The 22614-nt window shown below is 49.6% G+C and overlaps 1 protein-coding gene across 1 annotated transcript in view; it reads right to left on the reverse strand.

Moving 5' to 3' along the window:
- The window catches only part of LOC147433338 (pheromone-regulated membrane protein 10-like), a 75567-nt gene that overhangs the window by 41285 nt on the left and 11668 nt on the right, over positions 1–22614 (reverse strand). The window contains exons 3-4 of the mRNA XM_086492940.1: positions 466–689; positions 176–391 (exon numbers count right to left, since the gene is read on the reverse strand). Of these exons, the coding sequence (XP_086349066.1) occupies positions 176–391; positions 466–689 (440 nt within the window). The remainder of the gene's footprint in view (positions 1–175; positions 392–465; positions 690–22614) is intronic.

The raw sequence follows: 22614 nt of genomic DNA on the forward strand, positions 1-22614 counted from the left end.
TTGACTCAATCAAACATTGATCTCAAGTCCGTGCAAACGAACCAATGGCTCAACATTGAAAGAAACACACACATAAACTCCTATACATCACAAAAGAAATCCATAACTAGCTATATCAATATTGATAAACTTAATGCAATTATATTGTTGACGTTCACCCAAAAACATGACTTACCTGGAAGAAGTTGAACTAAAGAGGATAATGCGATGTTAGAGAAGCATACTTCGATCCATGCCAAGTGGACACGCACAATGCGAGCCAGCAATGAGACTACTAAAGCTGAAGTAAATTCGTTGAGGTTGGCTAGAATATGAGATTTTTTTGATAAAGTGTCCAAAACACCAACAACAAGCCCCAATATAAAGGAGATTACAGCATCCCACAAGCTTCCTGCAAACCAGAACAACATCAGTTTAGGATTTTACAGATTTGTGAATCAACATATCCACGTTTTTATTGCAGACCTGAAAAGAAAAGAAGAGCCGCTGTAGAAGCTGATAAAGCAAAACTTAAAAGCCGCCAATGCCAATATTCAAATCTGGAGTGCGACATTGCTATCACTCTTAGCTTCCAATACGCTGCTAAAAGTTGGGTGTCATGCTTCCCCACACAGTTGGCAAGCTCATCTGCTCTTCCAAGCTTGTCAGCATCCAAGTCACTTTCAACCGTGACAAGATGTACGTCATTTCTGTGACAGACCGGTATCAGCAACAACCCAAAAACTACTTCAAAATCTTCTTGAGCAGTGAGCCTTTGAATATGCTTGCAAGTCCTTGCAACCTACCCTTAAACCTCTATCTTTAAAAACTGGCAACCAAATGATAAGAGTGTATGTTCACGTAAGATTTCCAATTGCCAGGTGATCTAAACAAGAATTTACATCAGTAAATTGAGAGAATTGCACATGCCAAAGCATTTTGTGGACATTGTGTGTGTGTGTGTGTGTGAGAGAGAGAGAGAGAGAGAGAGAGAGAGAGAGAGAGAGAGAGAGAGAGAGAGAGAGAGAGAAATGAAATGAAATGAAATGATATATTAACGTCTACAAGAGGCCAAAATGACCTATGAGACCAACTGATTACAATGATGAGTCTAGTACCAAGTCTGGGTACAAACAAGAAAACTACAAACAAAGAACTGATAGGAGTGCTACCGACTCCTATGGGTGGCTGGTAGGCTGAGCAATGGTATCATGCCATAAAGGTACAAAGTGGGGATAAGTGTCACCATGATACAATATAGCAGTAGCATGAAGCCTATCCCGATCGACATTCTGGGTGTCGTGCTAGAATCCTGTGGGTCCTCTGCCGCAATCTCCGCCGGTGCTGCGTGGCTCCCCTCCTCAGTCGCGGTCGTCTCGATCTCCCTAACTCTATAGCTCGATCAATGAGAGTACCGCTGATGTGTGTATGGGTGGGAACCGAGCTCTCTGGTGGTGGTGTCCCCTCTGACTCTGTGGTACTCAGACTGCAGAAATCTGAGATGCGTCTCTGGGACTGTCTCTGTCTTTGCCCATTCAAAAGAGCGTCTCTATGTCTCTAAATCTCAAGTACGAATAATCCGAGACATCTTTGATCCTGATATCTCATGACTCTGTCTAACGAGTCAAAACCATCTCTGAATAGACAATGAAAGCGTCCCCGTATCTCATAGTAGACTGTGCAGCGACATATGTAGTGAAACTCTGTCTCTGGCTCTGCATGGCATAACTGACATATCCTACTGTCTGCTGGTATGCCTCTGAATCTACCTGTCTCAATCTCAAGCTGGTGTAAAGATGTGCGAATCTGGCCAATAGCACATCGTAACCTATGAGATAGATGTGTGTCCATGTAACTGGGCCGTGTGACAAATCCGTCTGTCGTGAGTTGAAGAAGATGTTCTCTATAGAAAACCCTCTTCGTACCCAACTCCCGTGATGGTTCTATCCATGTCCTCTTGCTATCAAGCTGGATAAGATCCTGCCGAATGAGTCTAGTAGTCTCCATCCGTGTAAGAGCCAAGGATGGTGCATCAAGAGAATACTGGAAAGGGGGCAGCCTGTCCATGCTGAAACCATGCCTCTGAAACCATGAGTTCATCTGTGCATACCAACATGATGTATCTCCTTGTAATGCCAGCTGTCTAGATGACTCGAGAGCAAGCCTGGCATACCTGTCCCTGGTGGTGTCCCATAAGCTGTGTACAAATGATACTGATCTGGTGAGTGCCTCAACCTCCATAGGTGGGGCAGCCAGCTCCGCTCGTATGATGTCATGTGGGACTGAGGCCTTGGCTCTAATCAGCCTAGAAATCATAGATATCAGGGGTCTCTCCATATTAGTCCATCCAGCACTGTCAATAGACGGTCCCCAAACCTGAACCGCGTAGTGCATAACTGAAACGACCAAAGTATCGAAAAGCCAGAGCTTTGTTCGAGGTTCCTGGAACTGAACTTGCGAGCAAATCCTCTCTAAACCACCTAGGGCTGCATAGGCACGAGTCAATCTAGTGTCTGCTGCTACTTTCAGAGTGAACCTCGGTCCACTAAAGACCACCCCAAGATATGTGTATGCATCAGTGTACTCCATACTGTCCTGTCCATATGTGAAAGTAGGTGCTGATCTCCTAACCCACTGTGGCGTGGTATTAAATACCATGACCTTGGTTTTACCAAGGTTGACAGACAATCCACTATCCTCTGCAAAACTATGCAATGCGTCCAAATGTCTCTGCATACCCTTTGGCGATTCTGATATCAACACGATATCGTCAGCAGACAATAAAAGAGGGATCCATGTCCCTGCAAGCTGAGCACCTCTATCACCTCCTCTGTCAATATAATCAGAGACCCCATCAACATACATACCAAATAAAGTAGAGGACAGTGGGCATCCCTGTTTCACTCCGATGGTGGAGTGAACTATGTCGGATATCCCCTCTGATGTGCGTACATGACCCATCACTGAACTGTACAATGCCATGATCCCCCACATCAGCTCTGTGGGTACCCCCAATTCCATAAGCCGGTGCATCAATCTGGCCCTCGGCACTGTGTCAAAGGCTTTGCGAAAATCCACAAAGCTGCAGTATATCCGTCTACCATGTGCTCGACCCTCCTCAATGATAGCTCTAAGTGTAAAGACATGATCTAGTGTGGAGAAACCCCTTCTGAAACCAGCCTGCCCAGGTGCTCGTATGCCCATAATCTCTGCCCAACTGCTCAGCCTATGCTCGAGGATGGATGCATATAACCGTGCCAATGTGTGTCCTACCATGATAGTACGGTAATTCCCCGGCACTATGGGGTCACCTGTCTTGAAGATAGGTACAATAGTAGATAATCTCCAAGACTTAGGGAGACCCTCACACATGACACGGTTGAATATCCGTGCAAGCATCTCTGCCAACAAATCCCCAGCATGTATAATGTGCTCTGCTACCAAACCCTCATGATCCTGTGCCCGTCTGGTCTTCATCCTGTCAATGGCCTCCTTTACCATCTCAGTGGTAAAGAATGTGCTCGTAGCCTGACATGGTTGTGGTGGGTCTGGTAATGGTGGTTGTCCAGGTACAGTGTATAAAGATGTTGCATACTGCCCCCATATCTCTGTAGAAGTAATCACTGGTGGGGGAGACTTCTCATGGAATAGACGCCAAGCCTCTCCTGAATCTCTACTAAGGAAGAGCTGATATAAATCTTGCTCCATCTGGACCAAGAAAGCTCGCTTCTTCCGCCGCACGAGTCGTCGTGTAGCAATGCGAGACTGTCTATAGGTGATCACTCCCAATGTAAGGTCCCGCTGTATCTGAGCTCTCCTCTGTCGACACTCCTCATCATACCAGTTGTTCTGAGGCATGTGCCCAGAACGACGTCTCTGCCCAGGCTGAGTGTGTGGATATGCCTCTGTCGCTGCCCCATGTAATGTCACTGTCAGCATAGATGTGATCTCCTCCACTGTGTATACTGGCTCTGATGTGCATAAAAGCCTACGTATCTCCTCTACATAGACTGAGTCAGTCTCTGGTGTAAAAGTATAGCGTGTATGACCACCATCCCGTGAGGCCTGAGATGTATTGTACTCAAAGGAGACTGATAATGTTAAAAGTGCATGATCTACTGCTATCCCAACTGGCCTGGGCCCCACTGTGAAATCCTGAATGTGAGAGATAAAGCTCGGATGTGTCAGAACATAGTCTACAGTGCTGGACCCATGTCTATGTGGAAAACAAGTAAAACCTGTAGACAATGGGAAAGTCGTTAAGCCATTCAGTATGGCTAAACTGTGAGTAGTCGTCATCTCTCTCAAGTATCTCCCATACTCTGTATGCTCTCTGTCGTGTGAGCATCTCTCAAGTCCCAACTCCTCTGGCTCTAGCTCTCTAAGCATCTCCTCTGATGTGTCATAGAAGACTGTCTGTGAGCTGCCTATACGGGCATTGAAATCCCCCAGGAGTATGATGTCTCCATCTCTGGAGAACTCCCAGATATCATCATCAAGTACAGAGTAAGGAGACTGTCCTCTGTGTGAAGCATATACTGAAGTGCTGGGAGGAAAATAGCATATGGCGATGTACAAGAAACGTCCAGTCTCTACCCTCAGCCTCACCCACAAGTATCTGGCCTGATCATCTCTCCGAACTATGTGCAATAGTGGTTGGAGCTCCTCTCTGAAAAGAACTGCTACACCTCCTGATCCTCTAGTCCCATGTGCAGTTCTGGTGCATGTCCTACAAGCTGTCTCCCATCTGTATCCTGATATGTGCGGCATCAACTGTCCTGGAGCCTGATGAGTCTCTGAGTAGAAAACAATGTCTCTGTCTCTGAAGCTATCCTCAAAGGCCCCCACATCAAGTCTATACGAACCATTACAGTTCCAAACTGCCATCCTGAGAGTGGTCCCATAGGTCTCGCACCGTCATGTAGAGCGGTGCTCTGTAATCACTACTCGTCCATTTCTGTAGAAAGCTAACTTCCCCTTCTCCCTTGCTGCTATAATCTCTGGCATGACCTCTCTCATATGTGCAAGCTGTGAGAGCGTAAGATCATCTCCTAAAAAGATACCTATTTTCTTGAGGGTTGGCCTCTTCTTTAAAAAGTCTTTCTTTTCTTCCATGGAGGGAAAGCGCAAAATGAGAGCCCGTCCTTTTGAACTCTCCCCATTACCTTCACTCTTCTTGCCCACTCTCCAAGCTTGTGTGTGCGAGGGCTTCTCCACCCCCATCATGGACATGAGGCTCTTCACCTCTTGGTCCACCTTATCTGAATCTTTTAGGCCGGTCACTCTCACGTGTAGAGCGCGTACCCTTCTTCGTTGTTCCTCTTCTAGTGTTTTGTTGATGATGTCGGGCGTAGTCGGAATTTCTTTGCCCTTTCCCTTCTTGACAACTTCAATCCATTTTTCAGCCTCGTCCATTTTCTTTTGTGTTTTGGAGAGAACCTCCACCCATGAGGTCTTCATTTCTCCTTCCTCCTTTATTTCTTTGACTTGTGCTCGTATACTATTCAGCTCGTCAATCATTGATGGCTGAATTTCCCCATCTTCAAGGCGTCTTCCCTCTTTGGTTTCGTCGAGTTCCTCCCGAAGGGCTGAGATGCTACTTTTTAAAGCTTGAATTTCATCCCGGAACTCCTTGCGTTCTAGTTCCCTCGCCTGTTCCTCCCTCTTTTTCCATTCGAGAATTAAATTCTTCTCTTTCTTCCACTCATCCATGTGGGCTTTGCATTCTTTCAACTCCTTTTCAATGGCTGTCATCCTCTTGCTTGTGACCATGTAGTGCGCCGCCATTTGTCTTGCCTTATTTGTTTCACTTTCTGAGAGAGAGGAGAGAGCAGCCTATACGCACCGCATTATGCATACATATGTTTCCCCATTCAGGCTACATGGCATATGTTTGCTTTCTGTATGTGTCAATTTGCACTTTCTGTGAGCTCTGCAGTTTCCAAATTCCTTGCAAATAAATCCCTGCAGGTAAGATACTCGCTGAAAGCTATACTGGGCTCAATACGCGCTGAATGAATGCTGATGCTGCTGGCAGATGCTACTGAACTGGTGTTGAAGCTACTGAATGGCTGAGTACTGAATGGGTACTGCAGGATGCTGACTCCACGAGATGGCGATGAGGCTACGTGAGAGAGAGAGAGAGAGAGAGAGAGAGAGAGAGAGAGAGAGAGAGGGTGCGCCAGTGACTTGCTCCCTCTGCGTTTCTGCAGCCCTGCACGTTCAGCAGCTCTTGCACGCTCAACAACCCCAGCCGCTCTGCTTCCCTAAGAGCCCATGCTCTGCTAGAAACCTGTGCGCTGTGGTGCTGAGGCTGAGAACTTGTGCGCTGTGGTGCTGAGGCTGAAATCTGCGCGCTGTGGTGCTGAGGCTGAGACCTGCGCGCTGAGTTGCTGAGGCTGAAGCCAGCTCGCGTTGTGGTGCTGAGGCTGAAGCCTGCTCGCGAGAGAAAGAGGACGACCCCCTGCTCGTAAGAGAGAGAGAGAGAGAGAGAGAGAGAGAGAGAGAGAGAGAGAGAGAGATGAAATGAAATGTTATATTCACGTCTTCAAAAGGCCAAAGTGACCTATGAGACCAGAAAGTTACAATGTGGTGGATCTGATACAAAGTCAGAGTAACAAGATGACAAAATGACAGAATGAAAAAATGACAGAATAAAATACTATGGAATCCTAAACTGCTAGGTGTGGATTAAGCAGCTAAACAACTAGCTCGGATAGCTAGATCACATAAGATCTAGCATCAGTCGCTGGCGGATCTCATCAATCTCCTCCATGGTCAGTAGTCTTCGTGCATGTCGAGCCAAAGTGACCCGAATCCTCTGATGCAGCCTTCGTCGATGCTGTGTAGTCCTCCGCAGTCGTGGGCGTCTGGATCTCCCCAGCTCAGTCGCTCGGTCGATCAATATGCCTTTGGTGTAAAGCGACGAGCTCTGCTGTGGTAGTAACTCCTCCGGGTGTGCAGTGGTGGCAGCTCTAAAGAAGTCTGTGATCCGTCTCTGAGACTGGCTAGCCTCTCTCCCATCAGGCTCTCTCTGTGTCTGCGCACCTCGAGCAAGAACAAACCCAGGCATCTCTGATCCTCGTACTGCATGACCCTAGAGAATGGTCCAAAGCCCTCTCTGGACAAGCAATGGAAGTGGCCTCGTATCTCATAGTAGACGGGGTAGTGGCATGTGTAGTGCAACTCTGTCTCATGCTCGATGTCACACAGGGGGCATGTCCTGGCCTCTGCTGGTACTCCACTGTATCTTCCAGTCTCCATCCGCAGCTGGTGTGAAGATGTGCGTATCTGGCCAATAGCACATCGTATCCCATGAGACAAGTGGGTGTCCATGTATCTGGGCCTCGTCACAAAACCATCCTCCGTAAGTTGGAGGAGATGCTCTCTATAGAAAGCCATCTTCGTGCCCAGCTCCTGTGCTGGCTGTATCCATGTCCTCTTGGTGTCTAGCTGAGTCAAGTCCTGGCGAATGAGCCTGGTGATCTCGGACTGTGTAAGAGTCAGAGAGGGCGCATCCAGTGAGTACTGGAAGGGAGGCAATCTGTCTATGCTGAACCCATGCACATGAAACCATGATGTCATCTCCCCATACCAGCATGCTGTATCTCCCTGCATGGCTAACAGTCGAGAGGACTCAAGTGCAAGGCGTGCATATCTGTCTCTGGGAAGTTCCCACATGTGGTGTATGAAGGAGACATATCTAATGAGCACCTCAACCACTAGTGGGAGAGAGGGGGGGGGGGGGGGGGGGGGGGGGGTAGCTAGCTCTGCTCGTACAATAGCACGTGGTACTGAAGCCTTGGCTCATTAGAGCCAAGAGATCATAGAGACTACTCCATGTCCCCCCATCCATCACTGTGGCCTATCCTCCCGTGATGATCCAGTGAAGGTCCCCAAATCTCAGCTCCATAAAGCAATGCAGAAGCCACCAAAGTGTCAAAGAGCCAGAGCTTCGTTCGAGGCTCCTGAAACTGAACTTGTGAACACATCCTTCCAATCTACCCAATGCTACATGGGCTCTGATCAATCTAGTCTCTGCTGCCCTCCTCAATGAAAATGCTAGCCCACTAAAAACCACTCCAAGGTAAGTGTAAACATCTGTATACTCCACCTTCTCCTGCCCGTATGTGAAGGCGGGCACTGACCTTGTAGCCTGCTACAGTGTCACTTCACAGGACAGGCAGTTGGACAGTTAGCTACAGTTGGTCTGGTTCACACTGGACGGACCCTTTGGCTGGGAGTGACACGTGGCAGGGTACCTACGGTGGTCTAGTGGACGTCGTGGCCAGGTCACCACCACCACTCAGTTTGGAGATAGACTTAGCTGGCTGGACATTTATGGGCCGTTGGTGGCTCCTATGGTTGTACATATCAGTAGTCGTTTTGGGATAGTTTCATCTTATCTTGCACGTAGTCATCTAGAGAGTCTTACACAGAGCACTGCTTCACCATCCTTGCACATCTGAGCCTCGACACCCCATTTGTACCTGTGAGTCCTGGGCTGGAGCGGAGTGTGCTGCCACGCCAGAGTCTGTACATGGTTCTTGGAGCTAGTCGAGTCCACATGTTCTGGTCCACTATTGTGTCTTTGTTGTTATCCATTGTTTCTGTGTGTTGTTATCCGTTGTTTCTGTGTTTCATTCTGTTTGAGAGAGTTTTCATTTGTTTGAGTGAGATTGTCACACTCATTGCACTGAGGGCACCCACACTGTAGAGAGCACGACGCATTATCCGCGCTACAGGTGCTCTCATTTTGGCGATCACGGTGGGACCTCAACTGAAGTCTCACTCTGTTGAGTAGCTGGGTTCTTCGCTTCGCCTGTGCAGTCTAAGTCTCTCGCCTTGCTGGTCTGGTCCCCTCTCGCCCTGGTCCAGCTTGCCCTCGTCTCTGGTCTAGACCCCCTCGACCTTGGTCTAGCTGGTCTAGTCACTTCTTTGGTCTAGACCCCCTCGACCCTGGTCTAGCTGGTCTAGTCACTTGTCTGGTCTAGACCCTGGTCTAGTCCTCCTCGTCCCTGGTCCAGCTGGTCTAGACACTCGTCTGGTCTAGACACTCGTCTGTCTGGTCTAGTATGATCTAGTAGAGTCTAGACCAGTCTTCAACCAGTTCAAGGTTTCTTGCCCAAAGCTTGGTTGGTTTGGAGGTCACTGTATGACACATACAAGGAAGTCAGTTGAGCGTCAAAGACCACTACTGAGCCCTCTGAAGTACTATCACAGAAGACGACCTTTGACACCTTGTAGAAATCCTTCAACCTCATCACCTATACCTCCACATATCACATCACCCATTCCTTCATCAGGTTCCCCATCTTCGCGATCACCTTCTCCGGAAAAGCTCTCTCCTATTCTTCTACAACAAGCTACTGTGCAACAGACTCAGCAAGGAATCATGGAGCCACTAGCTAGTGTTTTGGCCAAGGTGAACATCAAGTTCCCTACATTCAAAGGGCTGTCTTCAGAAGATGCTGACGACCATACAAGAAGATTTGTATCTCTCTGTAGGGGACGTGGGCTGAACAGAGAAGATGCTTACTTGGTACTATTTCCATCCACCCTGGATGGCCTAGCAGATAAATGGTACAGCCAATTTGCAGAGAACCATTTTGCAACTTGGGCAGCCTTAAGACAGCAGTTCTGTGCAGCTTTTAGGCCGGGCGACTACCAAGAGAAAGTGTTGGATGAGTTGGCCAACATGGTGCTCCAACCAGAGGAGACGTTTGCAGAGCTTATGACCAAAACCAAGTCTCTGGTTGCCAAGCTTCCCCAACAACCCGGTGAATTCATGGTTAAGAAGTGGGTGGAGAAGGCGCTTCCCAAAACCTCTCAACAAAAACTCCGGGAGAGCCTCCAACCCGACGCCACTCTGGAGGAATTCATCGCCGCTGCTACGAGGATAGAAGGGGCTAGGAAGCTGTTCACCAGCCCCCCTCACATAGAGACCCCCTCTGTGTTTTTGGACAATCCTTCTGATCCTTTATCTTCTTTACGCAGGGAACTGGAAGCCCTAAAGTTACAACGAGCTCTTCAAGAGGAGAGATCCTTCTCTCTTAGACAGGAGAAGCCCCCACATCAAGAGGCTTATGATCAACTTAAAAGAGAGCTAGAAGAGCTCAGGTCTCAGCAGGAGACTAAGGCTATGGTATGGTGTAGCTCATGTCGATCTCCAGGGCATCCTTCTAAGGACTGCCCACTTCGAGCTTACTGCCATTTCTGCGAGAAGCCTGGCCATGATGACAAAGAGTGCTATTATCTGAAGGGAATGCGGCAACTACAACAAAGCCTCGCCCCCAACCTTCAACAAGGGTTGACACCTACATCCAACATGGTTTCACCCTATGGTCATCAACACCCTATGCCACCTCTGCTGACAACACCTCCTATGCATGGTATGCACAACAACTTCGCATCTCCCAATTTTTATCATGCTAATGCTCCCTCAACCCCTCAGAGCTTCTACACGTCACCCTCAAACTCCATGCAACAACCACCTCGTCCGCCGTTCCGTCCCTCCAATCGGCCCATTTTATGCTACAGATGTGGAGAGTATGGGCATTATCAGAGCAAATGCCCTCTGCCAGAAGGCTCTCCTCCGTGCCAACTTTGCCCTGAGGCTCAGGATCACTACACTAAGGATTGTCCTAAACAACGCGCCTCTACCTCTGCGAGCCCAAGTCAGAGCCAACCGGAATTCACCTTTCCCAAGATCAATTTGATAGCAGTTAGTACCAACCCCAAGCCACCACTTTCTGCCCATATGATTGCCTCTCAAGACAAGTTGCAGCTGGTAGAGGAGCCAGCTGGTGTCCTCACACGAGCTCAGGGGGCAGCCCTCGGCCTCAATCTTCCAGCAGGTACAGCCCTTTCCTCCCCAATGTCTACACCTCCTCCAGCAGCTAACATGCCATCCCCTAGTGCTAAGAAGGGATCTTTTACTATGCTTTCCGATATTGATGGGGCTTTCTTAGAAGCAGTTGCTGACTTACAAATGATCAAGGAAACTGAGAAGACACTGATCCCAAGAGAAAAACCTACAGCAGAGACTATATTGAAGAATACCTTTCAGCCAGTGTCATTGTATGACATGCTTCGACTTGATGCAAATTTTCAAAGTGACACCCTTGCCATCATTCAATCTCTGTACCCTTGTGCAGGGTCTAGTGGCGGGCACCTCTCAGTGCAGCCCTCCGAATCCTACATGATATCCTATCCCGAAGCTTCACTTACTGATTACAGGAGTCCGCGTCTAACCGTTTCTATTATGAGCCGCGAATTCTCAGGGGTCATAGTAGATGGTGGGTCGGGTATCAACCTGATGCCTGAATTCACTATGCTGGCATTGGGTCTCCAGCCCACTAGGCCTGCCCCATTCACAGTGACTTTGGCCGACCAGAGGACTGTCTACCCCTTGGGCATTGTAGAAAAGGTGCCTCTGCAGGTTCAAGATTTCACATTCAGCTTGGATTTTGTGGTGGTTCGCCTTCCCCAGGTAGAAGGCGGCTTCCCATTGCTCATTGGCAGACCATGGCTACGACACACGAAAGCACTACATGATTGGGGAAACGATGCAATGTGGATACGAACCCCTGGCTCCCCAATGCAACCGATTCGCCTTGAAGGTGGAATGGATCCGGTGGTGCATCATAGTTCCCTGTCCATGGAGTCCAATCCCGAACTGGAACAACCTACTCTGCCTGACGGGTCAGATGAGGATCTGTTGGAATGGTTGGATGCTACCAAATCTATGCCCTGTTTTGGAGTTTCAATTCACTCTTTGCTTGAAGGTACACCCTCTTCCAATGTTTCCAAGGTAACTAAACCTTATGAGCCACATGAGCCAGCTCAAGAGTTGAAGGTCACAGAAGATACTCCTGATGCGCTCTCGGTGAAAGCCCTCTTGATAAAAGCCGTTGAATTTGGAAAGCCAAGGAAAAAGTATATAAGCAAAAAGAAATCTCCCCTACAGGAGTTCAACCCCCTTCAAACATCAGCCCCATTGGTGTCTGCTTCTCCAACCAGAACGAAGCTAACCTCTGTGTCTAGCCAACTCCCTTCACAGAGCAGGTCCTGCTTGATGTGCTGGATGAATTCCCTACTCCTACTCGTTGTCTTGCTGAGAATAGTTGGTTCTGTCCTCAACCTGCACTTTCATAATACCCTAACCCTACTCGCCCCTACCCACCCTCTCCCTTCCCCTCGCCCCTACCCACCCCCTCACCCCCCCTCGCCCCTACCCTATCCCTACTCGCCCCTACCCACCCCCTCACACACCCTCGCCCCTACCCTCCCCTCTCGCCCCTATCCTCTCCCACACCCCCTCTCGCCCCTATCCTAAAACTCGCCCCCTACCCTCTCCTACACCCCCTCTCGCCCCTATCCCCCCTCTCTCGCCCCTACCCTCACCTCTCGCCCCCTACCCTCTCCTATCCTCCCCTCTCCTACACCCCTCTCGTCCCTATCCCCCCTCTCTCGCCCCTACCCTCACCTCTCGCCCTATCCTCTCCCACACCCCCTCTCGCCCCTATCCTAAAACTCGCCCCCTACCCTCTCCCACACCCCTCTCGTCCCTATCCTCACCTCTCGCCCCCTACCCTCTCCTATCCTCCCCTCTCGCCCCTATCCAAACATCTCGCCCCTACCCTCTCCCGCACCCCTCTCGCCCCTATCCCCCCTCTCGTCCTTATCCTCACCCTCTCGCCCCCTACCCTCTCCCGCACCCCCTCTCGCCCCTATCCTCCCCTCTCACCCCTACCCTCTCCCAGCGCCCTCTCGCCCTAACCGCCCACTTTCGCCTGGTTCGAATTTACCCTACCTTAACTTGCTCGCCCAGCCTAACGATTTAGCAGAAGAAATCTAACTTGTCTGCATCCTACTACTTTTCCATTGGCTACTCAGCGGCTTTGTTTGTCATCCTCTGTTTGTCATCAGACCTCACATGGCAGGGATAGCAAGAAGGAAGTAGCAAGAAAAAGGTAGAGATGAAGAGGAGAAAAGCTAGGGTTGAACAATCAGAGAACGAAGCAGATGAAGTATCTGCAAGCGGCAGCAACCATGACATAGATGACTTTACCTCCAGTGACCCAAGTGATGAAAGCTACAAAGCAGACTCAGCAGCATCTGAGGATTCAGATGTAAATTCAGAGTCAGGTGCTTCCAGTGATCCAGAGGAACAATCAAAGGTGGCTCAGAAAAAAGAAAAGCCGCAAATTATCACTCATGAAATCAAGAGGCCTGCTTCTTCAAAAAATCGCACAGCATTTTCATTACATTTTCATATGCAGCAACCTCGACCATCTCTCAGTGAGGTGCTTTCGACTGCTCAGCTACGGACTCTGGGTCTCACAGAATTGGCTGATGCAAATCTACCTGATACTATTCTAGCAGAACTGATACATCAACTGCTGAAAAACTTTCCAAAGGTCTGGGGCCACAAGCTAACAGCTACAAGGCTTGGCCATGCCATGGGTATGACCAACTTTCCAGCTGTGAAGTCTACTACTCGCACTTTCTCTTTGTTGCCCAAGGACGCGACAATTCAAGCATGAAAAGAGCTATTGAGCTCGGATCACCCAAATTATGAGCGAAACAGACGGCTTCTCGCAATCTTCAGGTATTACTTTCTGGCTCGGGATGCCAAAGAAGACAAGGTACGAACAGATATTCTCACTACATTCTCCCACTGCGACGGGCTATACTGTTTAATCCACACTATCCCATGTGGATTCCACCAAATTCTCTTCAGCTCTCTGCAGTCTAGGGCTAAAAGATTTCGGGCCCAAGTGCAGTCTGTGCAGTTAACTTTTAGATGTTTTGCGGCGCCTCTCTTGGCATGGATCATAAACATACCTATCAACATAAATGAAGTGGATGAGGAACAGGGAACCTCGAAAGGGAAAAGGAAACCCGTGAGCATGCAAGTAGACCCCACAGTCACCAAGAAAAAGAAGATCAAGGCGAAAGTGATGAAGGATACAGTGAAGTCTCTACTCTCCTTGCCAGTTTCTGAGAGACAGCAGACTAGGGTACATCTTCAGCGTCATACGTCCACTGCTACACCTGGTTCTGCTGTGCCGACACCAGTGTCTACTGCCGCTCCTCAAGAGAGGATGGTCACTTCACCCATACAGGATCCTCTTCCTTCTTCTCCCATCTTCACTCATACACCGGTCAACATATCACTCGTTGCACCTACAACAACAATCTCTGAAGCACCTTCTACACCGAGTGTCCCTACTTCTAGCTCGCCGGTTGTGCCACCATCTGCACCTACTTTTAGCTCGCCCGCAATGCCTCATGTGCGCCCTCCAGCATCACATCCATCTGAGGGATCTTCAGGTAGGACCGACTCCACTTCTCTGTTTCAGCTTTCAGAGAAGTTGCTTCAGGACTCCAGAGCTGCTATTGCCACCATCGAGCTAGGCATGGAGCAGCTAGCTGCAACCCACCAGCATCACTCCGCCACATACGCAGCTATGGAGGGATCCCTGCGAGTTGCCGAGAGTGCCATCGCAGATCGAGATGCAACGATTTTTGCACTACAACAGGCATTGAAGATAAAGTCGAGAATCATTGATGACCTCAAAGCACAGGTGCAAGGATTTCAAGAAATGCTTATGTATGATAACAGGCCTACCCAGGCTACTGTGGGATATGGATGGACTAGGCCAGGGATACAGGTCCAGAGTCCAGCCACCTTTGCAGCGCCAGCAGGTCCCTCTCAGCCCTCTCAGCAGTTCATGGGACACTACCCAGCAGGTCCCTCTCAACCCTCTCAGCAGTTCATGGGACACTACCCAGCAGGTCCCTCTCAGCCCTCTCAGCAGTTCATGGGACACTACCCACAGCCCCAGGTCCAGTACTTCACTCAGCAAGAGTCTCAGATCCAGATGCCACACATGCAGAGCCAGAGTGTTCCTTGCTGTGATGGTGTTACTGGTGCACACCGCCATGGTTGCGTTACTAGGCGTCCGGAGTTCACTTCAGGGCAGGTACTCCCATCCGCTGTGCAGCAGATGGCTGGTACAACCACAGGAAATCAAGGTATGCAAAGCACAGGACAGCAACCGCATGGTTACACTATTGATCTGATGGCTCCTCCCGATCCGGAAGCTTCTGGAGCAGCAGTGGGGACGACCCTTTCCCTTGGGTGACAGGACTGTGCTCTTACCTCATCTTTCATGGTACATATAGTTACTTTTGCAGTTTCATTCAGTTTTGGCTCACCGAGACGGTGACCAGTCTTGTGGCGGGCAACCTGTAGCCTGCTACAGTGTCACTTCACAGGACAGGCAGTTGGATAGTTAGCTACAGTTGGTCTGGTTCACACTGGACGGACCCTTTGGCTGGGAGTGACACGTGGTAGGGTACCTACGGTGGTCTAGTGGACATCGTGGCCACGTCACCACCACCACTCAGTTTGGAGATAGACTTAGCTGGCTGGACATTTATGGGCCGTTGGTGGCTCCTATGGTTGTACATATCAGTAGTCGTTTTGGGATAGTTCCATCTTATCTTGCACGTAGTCGTCTAGAGAGTCTTACACAGAGCACTGCTTCACCATCCCTGCACATCTGAGCCTCGACACCCCATTTGTACCTGTGAGTCCTGGGCTGGAGCGGAGTGTGCTGCCACGCCAGAGTCTGTACATGGTTCTTGGAGCTAGTCGAGTCCACATGTTCTGGTCCACTGTTGTGTCTCTGTTGTTATCCATTGTTTCTGTGTGTTGTTATCCGTTGTTTCTGTGTTTCATTCTGTTTGAGAGAGTTTTCATTTGTTTGAGTGAGATTGTCACGCTCATTGCACTGAGGGCACCCACACTGTAGAGAGCACGACGCATTATCCGCGCTACTCCTGATCCACTGTGGGGTGGTATTAAATACCATGACCTTGGTTTTACTGTAGCGCAGATAGTGTGTCGTGCTCTCTACAGTGGGTGCTCCTCAGTGCAATGTGCGTGACAACCTCACTCACAACAACTGAGCTCACAGAGACACGACAGCAACAATAGATCACAACAAATGACTCGACTATCTCAAAGAACTGATACAGACTCTGCCGTGGCAGCACACTCAGCTCCAGCCCACGACTCTCAGGTACAATGGGGGTGTTGAGGCTCAGATGTGCCGGGATGGTGAAGACGTGCTCTGTGTATAGACTCACTCTAGACGACTACGTGAAAAAAGATAATATATGAAGAAGATGATGATCCTGACCCAACAACTACTACTCACATGTACCACCATAAAGAGCCCCACACGGCTCATAAATGTCAGCCATGTGGTGACCTAGCCACAATGTCCACTAGAATAGTCCGTATCTCTGCTGCCACGTGTCACTACCAAACCCAAAGAGTCCGTCCAGTGTGAACCAACCTAGACCAACTGTACTAACTGTGTGTCCTGTGAAAGTGACACTGTAGCCTGCTACAGGTTGCCCGCCACAAGACCGCTCACCGTCCCGGTGAGAGGAATATTGAAAAAACTATGAAAAAAAAACCACGAGGTATTGCATCCGTATCTCTTTCGTGAAGTAGGTGCTAGGCCCAACCATGACCTACATGCCTCAAAAAGTGGAGTTAAAAACATTGCCATGCTTGCAAACGCCTTAAACCTTTGAATAGGCCGGAACCCAGTATGATTGCATAGTCGAAGAATCCCAATTAGCAAAACAGAATGAGGCTCCACTGCAAAGAGATATGCTCAGCTTGGATCCAGCACATCTTTATCGTCCCTAACCATAGTGCGAGGAAAATAACCTGGTCCATACTTGCAGATGAACCTTGCACTCGTCTCGAAAAGAGGAATGATCATAAGCTCGAGTAACTCCGCAAATAAGGTGAAGCTCATCGTGATGACAGAACGAAAAGCATTTACAGCAACACAGCAAATAAGGTGAAGCTCCATTGTGATGGCATAAAGAAAAGCATTAAAAGCAATGGGATGGCAACTAGGTGAATGCTTGAAAGCCACAAGGAAACAGCCAAAAGCTCTGCTATGATCGGATTACAAGAAGCTGCTTGCTCTCCCCTTTGTGTCGCTAGCCATCACCTGTGAATCAAGGAAACAAAGCCCTAGGCCCGCTTGATTGTTAAATTACACGAGGTCTCCGGCTCCTCAAACCCAAAGGGCGATAGGGACGAGGGGGTGAGAAAAGGGAGCGAGGGCTCGGCAGGAGGGCGAGGGGTAAGGGGAGTAGGGCGAGGGGGACTAGGACGAGGGGTGGTGAGGGGGGCGAGGGGGAGGGACTAGGGATGAGGGGATGGGTAGGGGCGAGGGGTGGCTGGGTAGGGGCAAGGGAATGTGAGGGGGTGGGTAGGGGCGAGGAGGCTGGGTAGGGGCACGAGGGGGTGGGTAGGGGCGAGGGGGGCTGGGTAGGGGCGAGGGGAAGGTGAGGGGGTGGGTAGGGGCGAGTGCAAGAGGGGTGGTGAGGGGGCGTGGGCGAGTGGGTAGGGGGCAAGGGGTAGGGACAAGGGCGAGGTGTGGTGAGGGGGCGAGGGCGAGTGGGTATGGGGCAAGGGGGATGGACAAGGGGCGAGGGGGAGGGACTAGGACGAGGGTGGTGAGGGTGAGTGGGTAGGGGGCGAGGGGGTGAGGTGGAGGGACTAGGGTGAGAGAGGGGGTGGTTAGGGCGAGGGCAAAGGGAGGGGTGGGTAGGGGCGATGGCAAGAGAGGGGTGGGTAGGGGCTGAGTTGGGAGAGAGGGGGGACGAGTTGGGAGAGGGGTGGGGAGAGTTGGGAGTTGGGAAAGGGTGAAGAGGTAGCAAACTATCAGGAGAAGGGAATTCATCAAGCAGGACCTGCTCTGTGAAGGAGGTTTTCTAGTCATAGAGGAGAGCTTTGCCGTGGTCGGGGAAGCAGACACCAATGGGGCTGATATTCGAGGGGGTGTGAACTTCTGTAGAGGAGATTTCTTCCCGCTTCTATGCTTCTTCATAGGCTCTCCAAATTGAAAGGCTTCCACCAAGGGCGCATCAAGAGTAGCTTCTTCAGGCAAAGAGTGAATAGAGACTCCATAACACGGCAGAGATTTGGTAGCATCCAACCACTCCAACAGATCCTCGTCTGACCCGTCAGGTGGAGTAGGTTGTTCTTGTTCAGGGTTGGTTTCCATTGACAAAGAAACTTGCTGCACCACGGGATCCATACCTCCTAAGAGAATGGGTTGCATCGGGGAGCCAGAAGTATGTATCCACATGGCATTGTTTCCCCAATCATGAAGTGCTTTAGTGTGTCGCAGCCATGGTCTTCCAATGAGCAAGGGAAATCCGCCCTCAACCTGGGAAGACGAACCACAACAAAATCCAAGTTAAAAGTAAAGTCTTGTACCTGCAGAGGCACATTGTCCACTATGCCCACTGGGTAGACTGTCTGCTGGTCGACCAATGTAACTGTGAAGGGAGCAGGGCGAGTAGGCTGTAGACCTAGAGGTAACATAGTGAACTCGGGCATCAGGTTGATGCCAGATCCACCATCCACTATCACTCCTGAGAATTGCGGACCCAAAACGGACACTGTCAGGCGAGGGCTTCTATAATCAGTGAGTGGAGCAGCGGGATTAGATATCATATAGGACTCTAATGGTCGCACTGGGAGGTGCCGTCACTAGGACTTGCTCCGCGGTAAAGTGATTGAATAACAGCAAGGGTGTCACTTCTAAAACTTGCATCTAGCCGTAGCATGTCATAGAGGGACACTTGTTGGAACGTGTTCTTCAAGATTGTCTCTGCTGTAAGCTTTTCTTTTTCTACCTGTTGTTCCTCAGGTACCTTGATCTTCTGTAGATCTGAAACTGCTTCCAAGAAAGCTTCATCAAGATTGGAGAGCAAAGATTTGGATTCCTTCATGGCACTGGGGGATGGCTTGTTAACAATTGCAGGCTGGGTATCCACTGGTGTGAGAATGTGTGGGGGAGTTGAACTTGCTGGAATGCTAAGACCGAGAGCGGCTCTCTGGGCCCGCGTGAGGATGCCCGATGGCTCCTCTTCCAACTACGGCTTCTTATTTTGAGGGGTAACCACGTGGGTAGAAGGCGACGGCTGAGAAACGGTGCTCACTACTATCAAATTGAGCTTGGGAAAGGCAAACTCATTCTGGCTTTGACTTGAGTTCGAAGCCGTGGATGCACGAAGTTTAGGGCAATCCTTACTGTAGTGATCCTTCGTTTCAGCTCTCCCTATTTCGGGTAGAACAACGGGGGGGGGGGAAAAAAAACGGCCGCGATCTCTACGCGAGCAGCTATTCATGCCGTGGCCAGGGAGCTATAAAAGCACCACATGCCCTCACTCAAAGGGGGGTATCAAGATCAGCAAGAGAAGACTCTGCCGCAAGAGATCGCGAGACTACGAAGCACGGAAGTCGCTTTTTCCGCGCAAGAGCGACAGGTATCTATTGTGGATTCGCCATACAAATTGTTGTCGCGTGTTTGTGTGGTTTGTTTTGCAGGAATCTCCCGTCTTACGGGAAGGCCCTTCACGGGAAGTACAGCTTCACGCCTAAGTCCCTTACGGGAAAGTACGACTTCGCGCCTAAGTCCCTTACGGGAAGGAACGGCCTTGTGCCCAAGCCCTTTACGGGAAAGAACGACCTTCGGGTGTAAGACTACAGAACGGAGGGGTTTCCTCGGGTTCTTGTGCTTGTAAAAAGATTCTCCCTAATAAAGAATTCTCTTTAAGGGGGGGGACCAGCCCATCTTCTAGTCCCCAGTATTGTGTCGATCTTCTCACTCTCTCTCTCTCTCTCTCTCTCTCTCTCTCTCTCTCTCTCTCTATTTCTCTCTACATCCTTTGGCTTCAATAATAAGAGATAAATTTTATTTATCTGAGTATATTTTATATTGTTATGCGCTCCCGTCTTGTGACACCATCTCTTGCAGTTTGCGCATCAATCTAGCTCTGGGCTCTATATCGAAGGCTTTGTGGAAGTCCACGAAGCAACAGTAGAGCCGTCTCCCACGCGATCTCCCCTGCTTAATAATGGCCCCGAGTGTAAGGATATGATCAAGAGTAGAGAAACCTCTCCATGAAACCCGCCTGTCCTGCTGCCCGTACACCCTCTCTCTATCGATCTACTCAAACTGCTCCAGGATGGATGCGTACAACCGGCCAATGTGTGTCCAATCATGATAGTGCGGTAGTTCCCAAGCTCCATAGGGTCACTTGACTTGAAAATAGGTATAGTCGTGGACAAACTCGAAGTATCAGATAGGCCCTCACACATGGCATGGTTGAACATCACTGCTAGAAGATCTGCAAGCAAATATTTGGCATGTATAGAATGCTCTGCTACAAGGCCATCGTGATCGTATGCTCCTAGTCTTCATCTTGTCAATGGCTTTCTTTACCATCTCGGCGGTAAAGAAAGCACATGTGTGTGGGCATGGCTCTGGCGGATCTGGAAGAGGTGGCTGCCCCGGGGGAAGTGCTCATGGAAGAGTCAACATACCTCGCCTGAATCTTGGCTCAAAAACAAATGATACAAATCTTGCTCTAGTCGAGCTAGAAACGCCCTCTTCTTTCGTCGTACCAAACTCCCGAAGCAATCCGTGACTGCATGTGAGTAACGACACCTAGCAGTACCTCCCTTTGAAGTCGGGCTCTCGTCTCTCTGCAATCCTCATTATACCAACTATTTTGGGGTGTGCTCCCAAAACGTCGGCGTTGCCTTGGCTCAGTATGGGGGCCTCTGTTGCTGCATCCTGTAGTGTCTCTGTCAATATATAAGTGAGCTCCCCTAAAGGTCTCCCCGGATCCTCTATGCATAAGCGTCTGTAGATACCATCTATGTAGACATAATCACTCTCTGAAGTAAAAGCGTATCGGGTATTCATAGGTGTCTGTGCCAGTTGAGCTGTGATGAACTTGCATGAGACGGTAAAAGTGAGGAGAGCATGATCTACTACTACGCCAATAGGCCTGAGCCCGATTGTGAAAGCAACTGAACCCACTCAACGCTGGCAATCTGTGGAGGCCATTCAAGATGGCCAATCCATGTGCAGTCCCCAAATCTGTCAAATATTCCCGATATCCAGTGTGCTCTTCATCCTACGAACACCTGGCCAGTCCCATATTACTGACATCCAATTCTCTTCTAAGGTATCGTAGAAAGCTGTCTGAGACTGGCCTGTCCTAGCATTGAAGTCTCCCAAAAGAATGAAATCTCCATCCCTAGAGAACTCCCATATGTCCTCATCCAATATCATGTAGGGTGACTCCCCCTTGGGGGATGCATAATGAAATGTGCTGGGGGCAAAATAGCATATTGCAATGTAGACTGGCCTCCCTGTCTTTGCTCTCACTCTTAACCATGTTTAGCTGGCCTGCTCGTTCCTTCGAACAATACGAATGAGGGGTTGCAGTGTCACAAACTGCTGACGTATCAAAGTCCTACGAACTTATGGGGACCCTGTCCGATGGGGCCCCAGTGACATAAAGGAATTAAAATAAGGCAGGACCCACACAGACACACTAGGATTTGCACAAAAACTGATGACGTGGCAGTTGTACGGACGCTCGGACGCTCCAAATTTTTTGCTAACTGATGACGTGGCAGACTGTACGGATTTCCGGGTTTTGCGCTGACTGCTGACGCGGCAGTTGTACCGAATTCCGTGATTTACGTTGGCAGCTTTTCGGCATTGCTTTTGGACCAGAAGCTTTTGAGTTTGAAGGCTTTTCATGTAAACTGCTTTTGGGGCCTAGGGCCTTTAAATATGAGGCCGTGGGCTCATTCTCTGGCATGCTTCCTAAAGAAGGTGCAATGTCTGGAGTATTGGCTTGTACTGTGTTGCTGCAATATAAAGAAATACCCAAAGGGGCGCCAAGGTTTGGGGCCAATACTCTCTGGGGTGGAATTCCACCACTCCGTGACGCATGTCGTCTCTCTCTCTCTCTCTCTCTCTCTCTCTCTCTCTCTCTCTCTCTCTCTCTCTCTCTCTCTCTCTCTCAGTTCAGTTGTTATTGAAGTGCTAAAAGTCTGTTCAATCTGTTCTTTTCTATTGGCACGTGGTGCTCGTCTTGTGACGGTGGTATCAGAGCATGTCACAAACTGCTGACGTGTCAAAGTCGTGAAGAATGGAGTCGACTTGCAGATCCCGGCCGAGGGGCCTAAACCCTAAGAAGAACAAGTAACAGAAGAAGAAATCCTACCACCTTATGGGGACCCTGTCCGATGGGGCCCCAATGAAATAAAGGAATTAAAATAAAGCAGGACCCACACACACACACCAAGACTTGCGCAAAAATTGATGACGTGGCAGTTGTACAGACGCTCCGAATTTTTTGTTGGCTGATGACGTGGCAGACTGTACGGATTTCCGTGTTGTGCGCTGACTACTGACGTGGCAGTTGAATGGAACTCCGTGATTTATGCTGGCAGCTTTTTGGCATTGCTTTTGGACCCGAAGCTTTTGAGTTTGAAGGCTTTTCATGTAAACTGCTTTTGGGGCCTAGGGCCTTTAAATATGAGGCCATGAGCTCATTCTCTGTCATGCTTCCTGGAGAAGGTGCAGAGTCTGGAGTACACGCTTGTACTGTTTTGATGCAATATAAAGAAATACAGAAAGGGGCACCAAGGTTTGGGGCCAATACTCCACCACTTCGTGTCACGTGTCGTCTGACAGTCCCCCTTCTCTATTTTGG

This window comes from Adiantum capillus-veneris, chromosome 20, assembly GCF_014529385.1.
Source record: "Adiantum capillus-veneris isolate H3 chromosome 20, ASM1452938v2, whole genome shotgun sequence".
Taxonomy (NCBI): domain Eukaryota; kingdom Viridiplantae; phylum Streptophyta; class Polypodiopsida; order Polypodiales; family Pteridaceae; genus Adiantum; species Adiantum capillus-veneris.